The sequence below is a fragment of the Mixophyes fleayi genome, chromosome 10 (genome assembly GCF_038048845.1).
Source record: "Mixophyes fleayi isolate aMixFle1 chromosome 10, aMixFle1.hap1, whole genome shotgun sequence".
Taxonomy (NCBI): domain Eukaryota; kingdom Metazoa; phylum Chordata; class Amphibia; order Anura; family Limnodynastidae; genus Mixophyes; species Mixophyes fleayi.
Window position 1 is genome coordinate 6,411,299 of NC_134411.1, and position 19,432 is coordinate 6,430,730.

The 19,432-nt window shown below is 40.8% G+C and overlaps 1 protein-coding gene across 1 annotated transcript in view; it reads left to right on the plus strand.

The window, feature by feature from the left end:
- LOC142103640 (solute carrier family 22 member 20-like) overlaps nt 1–16,917 on the plus strand; it is a 28,738-nt gene extending 11,821 nt beyond the window's left edge. The window contains exons 2-8 of the mRNA XM_075187747.1: nt 11,667–11,770; nt 12,236–12,390; nt 13,651–13,819; nt 13,971–14,094; nt 14,822–14,937; nt 15,329–15,543; nt 16,805–16,917. Of these exons, the coding sequence (XP_075043848.1) occupies nt 11,667–11,770; nt 12,236–12,390; nt 13,651–13,819; nt 13,971–14,094; nt 14,822–14,937; nt 15,329–15,543; nt 16,805–16,917 (996 nt within the window). The remainder of the gene's footprint in view (nt 1–11,666; nt 11,771–12,235; nt 12,391–13,650; nt 13,820–13,970; nt 14,095–14,821; nt 14,938–15,328; nt 15,544–16,804) is intronic.
- The last annotated feature ends 2,515 nt before the right edge of the window (nt 16,918–19,432 follow it).

Below are 19,432 nucleotides of genomic sequence, written 5' to 3' on the forward strand. Positions count from 1 at the left end.
TGACAAACTACAAGCATGGATTAGGCAAGAATGGGCGCCATCAGTCAGTATGTGGCCCAGAAGTTGATTGACAGCATGCCAGGGCGAATTGTAGAGTTATTCAAAAAGAAGGGTCAACACTGTAAATATTGACTCTTTGCATAAACTTAATGTAATTGTTAATAAAAATCTTTGACACTTATGAAATGTTTGTAATTTTACTTCAGTATACCATAGTAACATCTGACAAAAAGGTCTAAAAACACTGAAGCAGCAAACTTTGTGAAAACCAATACTTGTGTCATTCTCACAACTTTTGGCCATGACTGTACACTGTCATAGACATTTTGAGCTTGTGGATTAAAAAGCAAATATGTACCCAAGAGGCAGGCAGTCTTACTTGAAAGAGAGACCAGAGGCTACACTTTAAGCTGACCCCAGTTTTAGATGAAAAGAAACACTTCGGGGTATATTTACTAAACTGTGAGTTTGGAAAAGTGGAGATGTTGCCTATAGCAACCAATCAGATTCTAGCTATCATTTTGTAGAATTTACTAAATAAATGATAACTAGAATCTGATTGGTTGCTATAGGCAAAATCTCCACTTTTTCAAACCCGAAGTCTAGTAAATATACCCCTTGAACTCTGTTGATTGCATGTTTTTTTATGGTTCTGGGCTGTTCGTGAGGAAACTTATGGTCTGTATAATAATTTCTTGCTATTTCGGAATAGAGTGTGATTCAGATCCAGATGTGAAGTCTCCCTCTATTACCAAATACACGTCATTGTGAATGACTTCAGAGGAAGGGGGTAATCACTTAAAACCTCCATGAGGGTAAAGCATCTTTGTCATATTCCTGGAGGCCAACCGTGCTGGGGAATAGGTCCATGTTTCTGCATCCTCCCACAAAAGATAGGAAATTGTGTAAGTTGTTTTCTATTTGTGTATTTCTTTATTTATTTTTCAAGAAACTGCATATTATTACTCTGTCATTTTGTTGTTTTATTTTGTGTTTTTAAGCATTGTGGCTACTCTACCGTTTTAAATTCCACTTAATAGTATTACATCTCTTAACAAATTCTTGCGCTAAGGAGAACCTAAGAGCTCCTGCTAAGTGCTAGCTTTGAAAATAACTTTTGGTTGTGGCAGTTTTGTACAAAAATAGTGAGCATAGAAGGGGATTGTAATCATTGCTACACAGAACAGGTGGGTGTTCTGTTTGTCACACATATGTTAGTCTTAGGTGAGTTCTTTTTGTGACACATGCTAATTGTGAGGAGTCAGTCAAATGTTAGCCCTGTTTGCTCACAACCTGACTGGTCTGCCCATGGGATCAGCCTATGTACCAGTTGGCTAACCCGATGTCTCAGTGGATTTGCAAATAATTTAGACAGAGATCTGTTAGATAAAGCCAAATATACTCTTTATTGTGAAAATAACATGCTTAGTATAAACGATAAAAGAAACAATGGCCGGTGGTATCACCATCACTCAATATACTAACCAGGCCTTACCCTGCAGGAGTCACCAGTAATTCGGCAGTAGCTATCCCACTTTTTTTTTTCATCATTCCAGATACATTGTCACTCCCATGCCGCAAGGTACAGTTCCAACTTGCTATCCCTCTGCTTTTGGAAGGCGCATAGCATCGCCAATATCAAAGAGTCCTGCCCAAAAACAAGGAACCAGGATTCATTCCCCCGAATACCAGAGCATTAACTCTTAGCCGGTCCCAAATTCCAACACCCCACATCCCTGGATGGCACCTTTTCTAATGACCTCAAGATTCGCTCGAGTGTGTGGCTTAGGGAAGGCTGTCCATAGATATCGCCCTGGGGTGTGAATGGACTTGAGAACCTAAGGGGGCTGGTATGAGGTTCGCCCCTGATATTCAGATCCTCTGAAGCTCCCCTTCTGTGCTATCTCCGGGCAGTCTAGCTGAGAGGGGTGTTGAACAATAGATAATTGTGACAATACACAACAGTAGCTCCAGATGACAGCTGTCAGCAAACAATTACTATGAGGATTCACACACTAGCTTTACAATGACAGCTACAAGCACCTATTCTCAATAAAATACATACTGTCTGAACCTGAAACCAGGGCCAGGTATACATTACATTTTGAGCAAGGATTCTTTACAGAATCCAGATGCATAGCGAAAAAGGACAGTTCCCTAAGATGCTGCATTGATTATCCAAGGCTTAATGAAATAACAATAACAATTCTGTACCCCCCTCCCACTGATCTCAGACCTCTTCAAAGGGCTCTGTGAGGCAACGGTCTTAACCAAACTGGACCTGTGAAGAGCCTGATCCGTAAAACTGAACTGAGATGAATGTATGATGCCTTCCGACACTAAGGATGGGCACTACGGATACATGGTCATACCTTTCAGCTTGTGTAATGCTCCAGCTGTCATCCAAGCCAATGTGAATTCCCTCTTTAGGGACCTACTGGAGAAATAAGTACTCACCTATCTGGATTATATATTTATGTTCTCGAGCACACTCAAGGAACATCACAACCATGTGGAAGAGGTACTACAAAGGGTACTAGACAATTATTTGCCAAAATTGAGAAGTGTTCCTTAAACCAGTCGTTCATGAGCTTATTGGGACACATCAACTCAGCAAAAGGCATACGAATGGAACCGGAAAGCTCTCAGCTCTGCTCAATTGGCTGGTGCCCAGAGGGATCAAGGCCTTACAGAAGTCCAGGGGATTGAGCACCTATAGGCATTTTATTCAACTTTTTATCCAAAACTTTTCAAGAGTATTCAGCTCTATCACAGCTTTGACCAAACCAGGAACACTCAAGGACACATGTACTTCCTAGTCACATAAGGCACTTGACATGTTAAAAAAAAACTTGTTCACGTCAGCACCCATCCCTTGGCATCCCAACCCCAATCGGACTTATACCCTTGAAGTGGTTGCATCAGTGGAGCAGGAGCTGTGCTCTCACAAATTGACAACAAAGGCAACCTCTACCTCTGCTCTCTCTTTTCTAAAAGGTTCACCTCTGCCGAGGTCAACTAGGAAAACTGTGAGCTTCTTTCCATCATCCTGGCTATTACAGAGTGGAGGCAACTTCTAGAGAAGGCCACATTCTTTCTATTATCACTTACCACAAGTATCTGCAGTATATTCAGGGAACCAAGAGGTTGAACTCTCAACAGGCATGGTGGGCGTTAGTCTTAACCTGCTTCAACCTCATTATAACATACTGGCCCGGTCCTTCAGTTTGTGGCAAAGTTTTGAGGGGCCTTCTGCAAGGGGCAGGGAAGTTCACTCTGCTTTTTATCTGTGTTCCACCCCCAGTTGAATGAACAAATGTAGCGCCAACCAAACCCGTTGTCTCGAATGCCCAGGGCAACTGGTACCAACTGTTTGTGTTGGCTAACCAAACAACCTGATGCAGAATTTCACTGGGGCATCCTCCTTCTATATCAACCATGGCTTCAATCTCTCAGTACCAGCAGTCTTTGACATCACTGGCCTGCCTCCAACACTCAGCAGTACACTGATTGATGACTTTCCTAATTAGAATCCTTAACAGTATCAAGCTGTGTTCAGCTTCAGGCTAGAGATAACATAACATCTCTCTCAGGTGTTATCACTAATTTTCAGTACTGATGACACATGAAGGTAATCACCAATCAACCAAAAACTATAAGAACCTGCTCAGTTCACTCCGGAAGTGCCTGTGTATCAATAGTGTCCAACATCAATAATTCAACTCCAGGACTATACTAGGAATTATAGCAGCTATTCATATTTCTTTAACTCCTGTGTCCAGTCTTCCCTACAGCAGCACACCACAACATCTCCTGCATTTCCATTTGCTGAGTCCTTATACCAGCTAAGTACTCTGCTGTTTTCATGAAGGGAACCAACTACACTGGGCCGTGACCTGGTTCCTCACTGAATGAAGTCCACATCCTCTTTTCGGGGACCCTGGTGAAGTGAGGTGGTAGTCTTAGACTCTCCGTGTATTTGGTTGCGACAATCCTGCCTACTAGTTATTTTCATTGTGTGTACTCCACTGCAATTGCTGTTTATCTCTGTTCTACACTGCGCGCTGTTGAAACAGTGCCAACACATCCATGTACCTTATTGCACGCTACGCTCTTCAAACAGCGGCAACACATCCATGTACCTTATTAAATGCTACGTGGTCTGAAAACAATTACTGTGAGGATTCAAGATAACAGCTACAAACACCTCTTCTCAATTCCTGTAATAAACACTCTGCTTAGAACAGCAATCTAGCTAGTCATCTTACCTGGACTACTACACAGCTTTCCCTTCTCAGCAATCAGCCCTTCAGTGAAAAAGTCTAATCAGTCAGAACAATTAATCTCACCTGTTTGTAGCCTTTATAAAGTCTCTAAGTTATACAGCAGCAAAGGTTTGTTTTGGATCACTCTGCATGTGTTTTGCAATCTTTTGACTTCAGCTTGTACCTCACTACCACTCCTCTCAGGACTAAGCAGTTTGGCCGGATGTAGTGTGTCTCTAATAGCTCCCCGAGCCAGGTTGACCTTTTTTAAATTATTAGAAGATTGGCATCTCCCCCGATTCTTCCACACTAACCTCCTCCAATCAAGTCTCAGGTCACACCTTCTGACAGTATTTTGGTGATCAGCCTAAAACTATTGCCTTTTGCAATAATATTAAAGGGACTAAAAAAATTAAGTGTATAGGCAGGGGTGAAGTTAGGGGGTTTCCTGTTGCCCAGAACCCCTCAAATCCCATACACTCTGTTTCATTGTATACTTAAATCTAGATGCTGATTGATGCCCCAGAATGCCGTGCGCTTGGTCAATCAAATATGCACAGAGAGGCTGCCTTTCCTATGAGATAAGGTGTGCATGATATATTGCATAATCAACACAAAATATGTGGTTTGTTGGTTTTTTAATAGAACATTGAACATCAGGTAGCAAATAATTTTTGCCATATTAAGAGGGTGACATATCTGTGCTAATTTAAATTACTTTTTAAAGTAAATACATTTTTCACTGCGATAGGATTGGTCACCTGCTCATATGAATTTTGTGCACCTATTATATGTTACAGTCCTCAAACAAAAGACTAAGTACACCCTAGCTCCACGCTTGGTTAAGACCGCCCCTATGATTGTGTAGTTTTTAAAGGGGCTATCCGTTTGGTAAAACTTGAAATCCTTATACCCTCTTGCAGGGCCGATGCTAGCATGTCTGGCATCCCTTGCAAAAAATAAATTTGCACCCTCCTCTTTTATAAATTATTTGTTCAATAATGTTTTTCTTAAAAAGAGTAATACAAATACATTAAACAGCAAACATGTATTGATATATAAATTATATAAATGAAGAATATGTATTTTTTGTAATAAAATGTAAAATTTTTGGCAAATTAGTTTGGTGAGAAGTATAGAAGAGTAAAAAATATGAATAATACTAACATGCAACGAGCAAATAACTCTCTAAGGGGCATATTTAAGACGCATCGCAAAATATGAAAGTTAGTTTTCAATCCTTGAACTAACTTTCATATTTATTAAAAAACCTTCACACGAACAGCAGTTCCGAAAAAACTGCTGTATCTGTGAAGTGCAAAACTTCCCTTTCACTTGCGTCTTCTCTTCTCCTCCCATGCGATGCCGACTGTGGTGATGTTTCCTCCTTTCAATCCATGTGCTCATGCGCCAACCGAAAACTTTGGGCATGTGCACAGAGGTCCTGGACTGCAAGAAGGTGGGTCATGTGACAGGGAGGGATCACATGATCCCTCCACACATGCGCTGTGCAGCTCTGCTCTTTGGAGCAGAGCTGTCTTCAGTGAAAGTTTTCAATTATGATTGAAAACTTAATTTCGTTCATTGGTAAATAGCGCTACTGAGCACTTCCCATACACTGTTATGGGGAGTGCTCAGTAAAACAAAGAGAGATGCAAAGGAGCAGAGATCTACAAAATCTGCTGCAAAGCTGTGATAATAAATCTGAATTTTGCAGTTAATCCCCGAAAACAGAAGTTTTCAGGGATTTAAGTGGGAATTTAAGTTTGATAAATAAGCCCCTAAGTCTCTAAACAGCAGTTACTTAAATCTTCAACTCTAACACATCAGATATTGATCATTCTGATGAGGGAGATTTTCATCTTGCAGATCATACTGCTGAAATGGGTGACATTCAAAAAAATATGTATATTTTTATTTTTTTGGAAAAAAAAGTTGTCAGTTACAACCATTTAACCTTGCATGCCTTCATACTTGTAAATCTAGAAATCAAATCTTCAATCTTCAATCTTCAACTGGGCACATACATAGCTCTCAATAGCGACCATTGCTAGGTTTACAAGCCTCTCTTGGGAAATGCTGGATATTAAATAATTTTTTATCAATTTTAGCCTTGAAAAAGATCTTTCACCTCTTGCTACACTAACCAGAAGTGTCAGTAATATTCTTAAGGCAATGCTAAAATATGTGAATAACAAATCATTGGTTTGAATATATTTCAGCATTTCATAAGGATTACTTCATTTTGGTAATTCTGAATTAAATAGATCTTTGAAAGCACATAGTTCATCATATAATTCTGATCGTTTTATGTCTCTGTTATCACTGTTAGATAAATCGATTTGCAAATTATTGTATTGCTGTATCAATGTGTCCTGGTCTGGTTCATCAAATTTATTGATTTCATACAAAAATGCAAATTTATTGCCATGTTGTTGTAACTGCTCAAAACGTTCATCAAGAGATGACATCACAACATCCAAAATCGTATAGAAAATATTCATTCTAACTATATATTCAGGTGTTTTAGGGGATTCATCTTTGTGCTCATATTGGAACGGTGTAGACCTTTTTTCAAATTTTAGTTATTGTTTTGAATGCTCTCCATCAAGATCTTCACAAGATTTGAATTAAGGACTTGTAGCTATCATCAGTACGGTATTTTTAAGACAAATGTTCTTAAATTGTTGATGGTTGTCAAAGCAAGACAAATATTTTCTTTTGTATTCTGAAGCATCTTGCTAACAGAATTGATATGAGTCAGCAAATCATACCACAGTATGAGGGAGCACAAAAATCTGTACGTTTGGTGCAGAAAATCTGGGCCTTATATCTTGTTTCTTTATCAAAATTTTCATTGCTAAAAATATCATATAAGGGAAGTGTGACATTCAGACAGTAACGCAATTAAAATCACTAGGGTGAGGGATTGTAGTTATATCCAGTTAGATTCCTTCTGTAGTCTGTTAGCCAATAAGACATGGGAGGGGGTGTAGGCTTAGGTTCTCATATATAGGGCATTTGGTCACAGGAACTGTCTCTCTGCTCCCGGATTCCTCCCGCTCACCCTGCAGTTTAGGGGTAATTTTTGTTGGTGGATTTTGTGATGGGTAGGAGAGCAGTGCAGTCGGTAAGTTTGCATATGGTGCTCAGGTTATCTTGTCATAGGTTACTACTCCCCCTTTTGGTTTGTGGTGTCATCACATGTTTGGTCCGACTGTGGGGAGGACCTTTGGCCAGTATGTTAAAGGTTATAGTGGTGGTTATAAGGGGGGTGTAGTATTGCCGTTGGACAGATATTTAGCACCGGCCAATAGATAAGGTATGATCCTGGGTTGGTGGTACTATGGTCTGACCTTTCCACCATTATTAGTTTTGTTGTTGCGGACTGCCCTGCTCTCGTCCGCTTTCAGTCCTTTAGCTTCCTTTTATTAGGGTTTAATAAATAACATTTTATTCAAGAGTTAATAACCAATAAAGACACGGACACCAAATTATTATTATGTTAAGCTTTCACTGGTTTATACGAAAAGAGCTTCCCCTATGTGCATTTTAAGAAACATATATTTCCCCTGTTTGGTGCCTAAGAGTTTGCAGAGCATCAATGCGACTTTCCCACTGAGTTTCTGAGACTGGTTTTAATGCAAGGGAAAAAATATGTTTTTTAAAAGGCCCTATCTCTTCACTGATACTGAGAAAAACTTGAATATTTCTTGAACTGTTCCAAAAAAACTAATTGTCTTATGATTAACTTTGGCAGCATCATTAACTACCTAATTAAGGCTATGGGTAGAACATAGTACATTGAAAGCGCATGGGTTTTTGGCTAATATTAACTTCTGAAAGCCAATCTTTTTACCTTTAATGTTGGCACCATTATCAAAGCCTTGACTTCTTATATCCAGATTGTGCAATTTGTTGATAATGGTATCGCATTGCATTTGATGATAGTAACAATGATTTTTCTGCCTCATAAGTATTAATATTACTTTGTGTGTCCGTATGCTCTCATTTCTACTCCTGTTACCAAGTTATCTTTTGTGATATTCTGTAGAAGTACCTGGTTGGTTTTCTTCTTCTTGGGAGTACTCACTTGCAAGCTTTGATTTTTTAATATAATTATAAAGTGATCCAGCTTGGTTTTTGATGGCCTCTTCTTTTGCTGCTTTTCTTTTCTTGTTTTGCCAACCTGAGGTTTTTTTTGTTTCGATTATAAACAAGATAAATTGACTCTATTGATTTGCTTATTGGTGTAACTTAAAAAATAAAAGAAGTAAAATAATTATGGCTTGTGATGCTCCAGCACTGTTTCTTACAAAACGTATATTAGTAATATGAATAGATCTTATAATAACACTCTGGGCCTGATTCAGACTTGGGCGTACCTGAAGATCTTGCCAAACTTCTGTCCAGGAAGATATTGATTCCTTTCCAAAAAAAAGTCTCTCACCCAGTATACCATAGGAATGTCAGTATTAAGAAAATATATTATTCTGATAACGGAACCGTTAGTAGAAGTTGTAGCGCTTTTAGCCAGTATATCAATTTAATTTTTTAAATTAAAGCTACAAAAAAATATAATGGTTTCACAGCTCAGTTAGAGTGATGAAAATATGACCATTATATACAATACTATCAAGGACACTCGATCAGTGTCAATCTCAATGTCTCCATAAGCTCATAGGATTATAGAAATTGTAAGAGTGGGCAAGAAGATCTTGTCACTTAGGTTTTAGGAGTCCTGGATGCAACTGTCCACCCCTCTCCCTCCCCCAAGGTTCCAAAACTTTTTAGTTTGAGGCACCCTTAGTGTCTCAGTATTTTTTTTAAGGCACCCCTAGGCCAAAATAAATAAATAAAAGGTAAAATAGAGGGAAATGTCTTCTCCAACATCACAATCTTTTCATTCATCAAATTATGCCCACTCCATCACACTTTTCCCCCTTCATCTTCACACTGTGCCCCTTTATCACACTGTGCCCCTTTATCACACTGTGCCCCTTTATAACACTGTGCCCCCTTATCACACTGTGCCCCGTCAACATCACACTGTGCCCCTTTACCACACTGTGCCCCTTCATCATCACACTGTGCCCCTTTATCACTTTGCACCCTTATCACACATTGCCCCCATATCAAACTGTGCCCCTTCATCATCATACTGTGCACCGATTATCAGACTGTGCCCCTTCATTATTACACTGTGCCTCTTCAACATCACACTGTGCACCCTTATCACACTGTGCCCCTTCATTATCACACTGTGCACCCTTATCACACTGTGCCCCTTCATTATCACACTGTGCACCCTTATCACACTGTGCCCCTTCATTATCACACTGTGCACCCTTATCACACTGTGCCCCTTCATTATCACACTGTGCACCCTTATCACACTGTGCCCCTTCATCATCACACTGTGCACCCTTATCACACTGTGCCCCTTCATTATCACACTGTGCACCCTTATCACACTGTGCACCCTTATCACACTGTGCCCCTTCATTATCACACTGTGCACCCTTATCACACTGTGCCCCTTCATCATCACACTGTGCACCCTTATCACACTGTGCCTCTTCATCATCACACTGTGCACCCTTATCACACTGTGCCCCTTCATTATCACACTGTGCACCCTTATCACACTGTGCCCCTTCATTATCACACTGTGCACCCTTATCACACTGTGCCCCTTCATCATCACACTGTGCACCCTTATCACACTGTGCCCCTTCATCATCACACTGTGCACCCTTATCACACTGTGCCCCTTCATTATCACACTGTGCACCCTTATCACACTGTGCACCCTTATCACACTGTGCCCCTTCATCATCACACTGTGCACCCTTATCACACTGTGCCTCTTCATCATCACACTGTGCACCCTTATCACACTGTGCCCCTTCATCATCACACTGTGCACCCTTATCACACTGTGCCCCTTCATTATCACACTGTGCACCCTTATCACACTGTGCCCCTTCATTATCACACTGTGCACCCTTATCACACTGTGCCCCTTCATTATCACACTGTGCACCCTTATCACACTGTGCCCCTTCATTATCACACTGTGCACCCTTATCACACTGTGCACCCTTATCACACTGTGCCCCTTCATCATCACACTGTGCACCCTTATCACACTGTGCCTCTTCATCATCACACTGTGCACCCTTATCACACTGTGCCCCTTCATCATCACACTGTGCACCCTTATCACACTGTGCCCCTTCATTATCACACTGTGCACCCTTATCACACTGTGCCCCTTCATCATCACACTGTGCACCCTTATCACACTGTGCCCCTTCATTATCACACTGTGCACCCTTATCACACTGTGCCCCTTCATCATCACACTGTGCACCCTTATCACACTGTGCCCCTTCATCATCACACTGTGCACCCTTATCACACTGTGCCCCTTCATCATCACACTGTGCACCCTTATCACACTGTGCCCCTTCATTATCACACTGTGCACCCTTATCACACTGTGCCCCTTCATTATCACACTGTGCACCCTTATCACACTGTGCCCCTTCATTATCACACTGTGCACCCTTATCACACTGTGCCCCTTCATTATCACACTGTGCACCCTTATCACACTGTGCCCCTTCATCATCACACTGTGCACCCTTATCACACTGTGCCCCTTCATTATCACACTGTGCACCCTTATCACACTGTGCCCCTTCATCATCACACTGTGCACCCTTATCACACTGTGCCCCTTCATTATCATACTGTGCTTCTTCAACATCACACTGTGTCCTCCATTACGCTTTTGCTCTTCCATCACAGTTTCCCCTTCAACAGTTTCCCTGTTGTCACATGGTGTAGGTGACCTGTGACCCAGCCCAAGGTAGCCCACTATGGGACCGGTCCGGGGGGCAGATGCCCCCTTCCCCCCAGGTCAGCCTGCCCCTGATCACACTGCCTCTTCATCATCACACTGTGCCCCTCCGTTCCTTTACTTACCTTTCTATGAATTTTTCTTCTGCTTTCTTTGTTTAGACTTGTTTTCTGCTCTCTACACCTGCCCCTCCTCACTGAAAATGTCAGACGTGATAATGTCACGTCTAGTTCTGACAATTAAGCTGAAGTGAGTGTTAGATGATTTTTGTTAGTTCTGGGTACAGTTCTTCTATTCCCAGAACTTTTCATTTATGTTGGAATTACAATCACATTCTGAAAGAGTTTTTAAAAGGACTTTCAGGGTTGACAACTTGACAGCAATTTGCAAAAAAAACATTCATCTGCAAGTTTTATAACTCATTACTTAATAAATAACATACACTTTATATCAGAAATTAACCATGTTTAATTTATATTGTACTCTATTGGATTGAAAAACAGGGTGTAAGAATTTTTTTGTCTCTGTTGCAGTGGGATTTGGTCTGTAACCAGCGCACAATGAGACAGGTAGCTCAGTCAATCTACATGGCAGGGGTGTTGGTTGGAGCTGTCGTGCTTGGGAGTTTGTCTGACAGGTAATCCTCTAACAAAAATAGTCAATATTGCAAATATATTGTTCAGTCGTGTACTCTTGTGTAGAAATACTACTATTCAAATGTAAATGTTAGCTACTTTTAACAGTAAAAGTTGTTTTGGAGAAAATATACAGAAAAAATAGAAATATAGATGACAAAAGTATATCTGAAAAAAATCGCAAAACCTTATGTGAGACTTTGGAAGAGACAAGGGGGTATATTTACTAAACTGCAGGTTTGAAAAAGTGGAGATATTGTCTATAGCAACCAATCAGATTCTAGTTATTTATGTAGTACATTCTACAAAATGACAGCTAGAATCTGATTGGTTGCTATAGGCAACATCTCCACTTTTTCAAACCCGCAGTTTAGTAAATATACCCCAAAGAGATTGTTTTGAACTTTTGATCATATTGCTTTCTATACTATGTTGATTAAATAGATGCATGTCTTTGTTTTTATTAGGTTTGGTCGTAAAATTATCCTTATTGGCTCGTATCTCATGATGGCAGTCTCTGGAACATGTGTTGCTTTCCTGCCTAGCTTTGTGACTTACTGTACCTTCCGGTGTCTCTGCGGGATAGCCTTCTCTGGGATTACTCTGAACACCATCTCACTGAGTAACTATGCAGCTATTATTTCTGTCTGGAACTGCTGTCCCAGACCTTTCATATAGTTTTAGGAATCAAACTGGGCCCGATACATCAAGGCATGCATACTCAGTGTTTGCTTAAAAACACATGTAAATCAGCTCTGCATACTGCCGAATTCAACAAGGAACGGATCTGAAGATACTGCGCTGATGAGTTTGGGTGTAGGTGCGCTCTGCTCTACTAGATAACACACTGCAGGATACGTCCAATGCAGCTGCAGGCTGGGCTGGGGGGGCATCTGCCCCCTGGGCCGGTTCCATAATGAACTACCTTGGGCTGGGTCACAGGGCCACCTGCATTGTTTCCCTTCAAAATGTTCCTAATTGGCTGCTGAGTCTAGTTTTGCGCCCCAGGCTAAAATTTGCCAGCACTCCCCTGGTCCAATGCCTATGTGGAATATACATTGACAAGAGAACACAAAAAAAACCAAAAAAACTATTGAATTAATGTTACCTGTTAATAATATAAGCATTAATGACAAATCAGAACAAAAAAATATTTTTTTAATATATTTTTTTCCATGAAATACTTTAATTAGGATGATTTTAATATTTACTGTACATAAAATACATGTTTACAGTTGCTCCTCATTGCACATGTTATGATGTGGGTACTAGACTGTCATTACTAGTACTCAGGGCTTAGACTAGCCTGTAGCTTGAGCAAGAGATACGGCAGAAAAACAAGTGAAATTTGCAATGCCCAAAGCTTGATTTGGACATGGATGTCTGCGCTGAAGTTTGGCGCGCCCTTACTGTACATTGACTATGGGCGAACGCCCCTTTCCCTCCTCGTTCACTCCCAGAAATTGTAGGCTGTGGTAAGTGCCCTTTGCGCACGTAGACGCAGTGATAATTGCTGCATTTAGTTGCGTTTGGCACGGTTTGGGGCATGCACCGGGGGATTTTACGTAAAAAAAAATAAATGAATTATCACATCCTTCTGGCTCTCAAACCATCCTGATTCCAAATAACCTGTTTGTGTGCTTGTATGCCAGAATTACTATTATTATTATCCATTGCTTAGATATCACCAACATATTATGACGTGCTGTAAAATCATAATGGAAATATAAATAACTATTCTCCCATCTATCAACTGTTCTTAAACATAAAATGCCTACATTGCATAATTGTATTTGTGTGTAAATAAGCCAGGAACTTAATTCCTATTCAGAAATGTTCTCTTTTTTTATGCTGTATCAAAATACTTTTATTTTCCGTGTAGCGTTGGAATGGATGCCACCCAATGGACGCACCGTGGTTGGCACAATGTTTGCCTACAGTTTTACCTTAGGACAACTTCTACTAGCCGGGCTTGCATATGGGATTCGAGACTGGCGATGGCTGCAGTTTTCGGTGTCTGCACCATACTACTTCTTCTTTTTGACATCATGGTAAGATGCAGGATTCAATAAATGTGAGTCTGTTGACCAGACCAGCATTATCTGTGTCTCCAGCTGTTCTTACTCTATTCCTCCCTCAATAGTGGGAGAGCCACAGTTAGTCTGCCTCAGAAGAATAACTACGTGGTTTGTGTGCCTACAGGGGCGTGCCAGAATCTGCCCGTTGGCTTATAGTAAAAGGTCGGTCTCATCAGGCTCTGAAAGATCTGAAAAGAGTCGCTAGGATAAATGGAAAGAAAGAGGAAGGAGAAAAACTTTCTGAAAAGGTAAAATTTCACTACCAATATTTCTGCTTATGTCTGATTTTTTTTTTTGCTGTTTGTTTGTTTTTTGCTGTTTGTTTGGTTACATTATGCAAAAATATCTAAAGCAGCAGCGTCAGACTGTTTCTTAATGGTCACAGTTTTTGCGCTTACCTAGTGCGCAGTTGAATATATACAATGTAAGCGTTCAGAGACCAAAAGCGGATCTAGACTTTTCTTTTAGGGAAATGGGGGTGGGGGGTGGCAGTTTATCGATTACCGACTCTTCCCCCTCTCCATTCCTGACCCCACCCCCTCTCCAATCCCGACTCCTCCCCTCACCAGTCCTGAATCTTTAGGATACAAGTCGGACAGGTTTGTTCTTTGCCTTATTTTAAGCAAATCACTATATAGCTATAACATCACAACATTAAGAGCAACATACAATTACATAGACAGAATATTTAACAATAAAAAGAAAGAATTGTAATGTGATATGATAGTGGATGGTGTTGGTATTAAAATAACCATGTGTGGCCACATTTAAAATACCTATTGGGGACATTTTTTTCTCTACCCAATCCAACCAGTCCTTGAATAATTTGCCTAACCTTTTAATAGTAAGCTCTAGAAGAGTGCCCGCTATAGTTTGCTTGCAATTGCCTGCGTGGGACTATATGTAATCCTCCCAATTAAATGGTGCTGTGACTGTTTATAAATAAATGATTATGATAATAGTCTCACTTTATAGGTACTTATCTCTCACATGCAATCTGAGTTGAACAGTATACAGCATTCACATTCACCCCTGGACCTTTTCCGCACTCCACAAATGCGCAGGATTACAGTCTGTCTTATGTTGGTCTGGTAAGTAACCTTTTTTGTAGATATTCCTCTGCGGCCACAAAACTCTGTATTCCACAGTTCCTATCCACATTTGGTGGTCAGTATATGGAATAGCCATACCAGGAAATTTCCACTTTGTCCACTAATAATTATTTTAATTTGTAAGAAATTAGGATTCTCTTTTGTAGACATGGACAAGCTGTGATTCTTCAACAGTTGAACTGTAGGTCCTAGTATGCAGATTAGAAAAGGATGTCGGGGATTAAAGTTTAATAATCGTTGGAGAGAGAATATGTTGCCCAATAATATCTGCATGTATATTAGGCAGAATAGTAACTTTTGTGGACATGGCACATAGAAATAATTCCAGGGCTTGTAGAACATTAGTTTAATAGATCTGTGTCTGTTCTAGGTTCTCCACTAGTTTTGCATTTTATGGTCTTGGCATGGATCTGCAGAATTTTGGAATCAGTATTTTCCTGCTGCAATTTGTCTTTGGAGCCATCGATATACCTGCTAAGCTGGCAGGTGCTATTCTAATGAGCTATGTTGGGCGCCGAGTGACACAGTCTGCATCTCTGATCCTGGCTGGAGTAGCTTTGCTGTGTAATGCATTTATATCTCAAGGTGAGTTTATCAGAGCTCAGTGCTCAGGCAAAGTTATTGTTACACTTTACTTTGAAAAAACGAAGCTTATCTGTCATGCGGATGTGAAGGAACTACACGGCATAGGGCGAGGAGACTAATAAAGAAGTAAACAAGGGATTTTGAGGGGTATTTTTTATCATTAAATACTAAAAAATTCAGGGTCTGATGCCAAGTTGGACGTACGCCCGTTCACACACATATGCCCACATGCAGATTTGCATGCATCTAACACTTGAAACTGAAGAGGTGGAATGGGGAAGGGAAGGAGCGGTCTAACATAGGCCGAGTACAGTGATGGAGTGTTCATGCAAATGTGGTGGAGGCGGACCACCACAGAGACGTAAATATCCCTATCATGAGCTGTATATTTACACCTAGAGTGTTTGTGCAAATAGACGCTTATGATGATTGTGGTCGCCAGAACTAGCTAGCCGCTTATGATTGGCTGATTGTGAATTCAACTCTAGGGGGCAGATTCAATTCCCCACGTTGTCCCGAAAAGCAACGCGGCCGCGGGACTTTCCAGAAAATCTCTGTTAAGTTTATCTCGCTGCCCATAGAGCTGTGAGATAATATTCACAGACATTTTACTATAATAATGGTAATTATGCGCACCCGCGTTATTTCTTCGCAACAATGCGGGGAATTAAATCTGCCCCATAAGCGGAAATTACGCCCAACATACGTCCAGCTCAGCATCAGGCCCTCAGTGTTTGTATTCTTTTTTTTTTATTATTGGGTACTTTTGTGGAACGACATGTTCCAGTGGGACCTGCCTGCCAGGGTCGCGCTTGTAATTCCACAAGCACCAGCATGCTCTAGCAGTCATGGGTATGCAGGCACTTCTATTTCTGCAAGCACCAACATGCACAAGCACTTAATGACTGCTCAGGCTTCACAGGATTTTTCCATATTACCCTGGCACACAATGCCCAAGCGGCACCAGGAAGAGCCCCAGTGCTATTCATGGGGCTGGATTTGCAGGTGCCAAGCTATCTAAGCTTGTCACTATATATAAAACCATAGCAGCCAATCATCAATTAGCTCTCTCTATCTAGTGCAAGTGAAACAATAGAGGTATTTGTCTGATTGAAGGCATTTCAGCCATGTTATTTAACAACATTCGAATGTCTTCTATCATTAAGGCAATGGGATTTTACCGAAATTAAGATTCACTATGGTTGGGGTTATTATAGAAGTAGATTATTTTAAATCAACTGTCCCCATTGCTTTCTTTCAGAGCTGAAAATCGTGCGAATAGTGATGGCTGTGCTTGGCAAGGGCTGTCTGGCCTCATCATTTTGCTGTGTTTATCTGTTTTCTAGTGAGCTTTTTCCAACTGTGGTCAGGTAAGTTCAGAGTTTGGTAACCAACATATTGGAGGACTTTATATATGGCAAGTAACAGTCTTTGATAACGTAGGCTGTACAACTGTGACTAATAAAACGCCTCCCTTCTCTCATGCAGACAGAGTGGGATGGGAGTCGTTGCAATGAAAGCTCGAATGGGGTCCATGGTTGCTCCATTGATATTGATGCTGTCAGAAATATCCCCAATCTTTCCCCCTGCGATTTATGGAGTGGCAGCAATATTATCTGGGACTGCAGCAGTATTTCTAGATGAAACCTGCAACCAACAATTGCCAGATACTATAGAAGAAGTGGAAGCCAGGTAAAGTCTTTGTGGTTTAGTCTATAAAAATGATAAACAAAAATAGAGTAAAGGTGACTTTTTGTAAGTCACATTCTATAAAAATGTGCATCACTGTACATTCATTTTTAAATTAGGCAAGTTACAGTTGTTGGTAATGAAGCAAGTGGTAAGTGTTTTGTAGTAGTCCGTGCTTGAAGAGGAGCGGTATGTTCTACCCGCACTTCTTCTACCCACTGCCTTGGAAGTGACACACACGCTGTACAAGCAGGTGCTGTGCTTGTGGAGCATGTGAGAATAGGATTTCAGGCACTGCTACAACAATTGGATGAACAGGGAGCACAGTGCTGCAGTGCCATTCTAATCCCGATGTGGATTTCATGTCATAAAGTACAGTTCTGATACTTTGGAACTGGATGAGACATTACGGGCCATTGAGGTAGGCAAAGCAAAAAAAAGGAGTAAATTTGCTCCTGGACAAACCATGTTACAATGCAACTATGCAAGGTGTGCAAATTAGTTTTTTATTTTGTATATAAGGAAAATACTGTCTGCTTTTTCATGTAGCACACAAATACTTGATAGCTTTGTTTTTACACTGAAATGTAAAGTTGATCTAGGACATGCCCTACCCAAACTATAAATCTGTCCCCACATTTTAAATTTATCTCCCCCTCCAATGCTACATGGTTTTGCCAAGGTGCAAATTTACTCCTTTTTATTCTTTGCTCTCCGTAATGACTCAGGCCCTACAAGTGCAGTAGATTCCCAGTGTAGATAGATATCTTGCTGCAGCTTGTCTACTACTACACTGATTCTCCCTGTGCAACTGTGTACTACAGAGTAGTAGAGTGTTGGATTACAAATGGCCAGATCTGATGTTAACATCTATACAGGAACAACACAGAGGGCCTGATTATTGAGGAGTGAAAATTCTGATAAGTGCCATATTTTGCACAAGATCGCATGCTCAAAACTGGAGCATACACCAGATAAAGCAGCAACGTCCAATTCTTTTTCAAGCTCAATGGACCATTTAAACATCCTACAATATCAGGGCGGAACAGTGAGAGCACAGGGCATATGCACTTAGTCAATGTACAGTAAGGGCGTGCCAAACACGAGTGCACGCAGCAGCAGCGTTCGGCTGTGTAACTATGCATGCTAGAACATGTGTTTGCAATCAATAGCAACAACAAAAATAGTCCCCATAAGTGTCTATGGGTACTGCGAAAATACCCTCTTTATCAAGCTCTGAAAGCTCTACACGGACAGCAAATGCCATCTTAAGATGGCATTAGTTGTTCTATCCTATGCTGAGAGCATCACAGGAGAGAGATCTTCAGATCTTTCCCCGGCCTTCGTGTCCCTTCCCATTGAAAATTTGCAAAGCCCATTAGAACCTCTAAGTAAAGGGATTGCGATTGTTATCACATTACTATAAACTATTGTTGCCATATTTTTGTTGCTCTCCGGGAGATCCCATAGGGGATATGTGGTGGAAGGGAGCGGGGCAGGGTGTATAGTGTCATTTTGGCCCCGCCCTGCGACATTTTCTCACAGGACGGGATCAAAATGACGCGGTTGGCCGCAAATCACGTCCTATAGGCTCCTGATGGGCAGGTTGCCGGAGAATTGCCTGCTCTCCCAGGAGTCTGTGAGACCTACCCAGAATTCAGGAGTCTCCTGGACATTCCAAGAGAGTGGACAAGTTGCTATAGGCAACATCTCCATTTTTTTCAAACCTGCAGTTTAGTAAATATAGCCCCAAAAACTGAAATAATACTGCATCAGGCATTTATACGACTAATGATTTGTATGGATGCAGTCTGGAAGCGTCAGTATTAAATGCAAAAGTTTCTTAACCCAATTTGTGCAAAATATAGTGATAAACTGGATTGTCATATACGCAAGAGAAAATAGTGCCTTTACAGAGTTGTTAATAAATGCACAAGTCGCATATGCCATATAAAATAATATATGATATAAAATACCCTCACATCTGCTGTTTACCACTTCATAAATTAAATTTAATCTAAATCTTCTTTCCTGCAGTATTCTAAATGAAAATGACAGTTAAGTAATGTGAATAGATGGCCCTGATTTAATATATTATAGCCACAGTGCTAATGAATTCAGCACTAAAAGCTGGAGGGGCCACCTCTGTCTCTGTTGCTACCCTGAAATCAGTCTGTAGAGTAACTCTCTTCCTAATGCT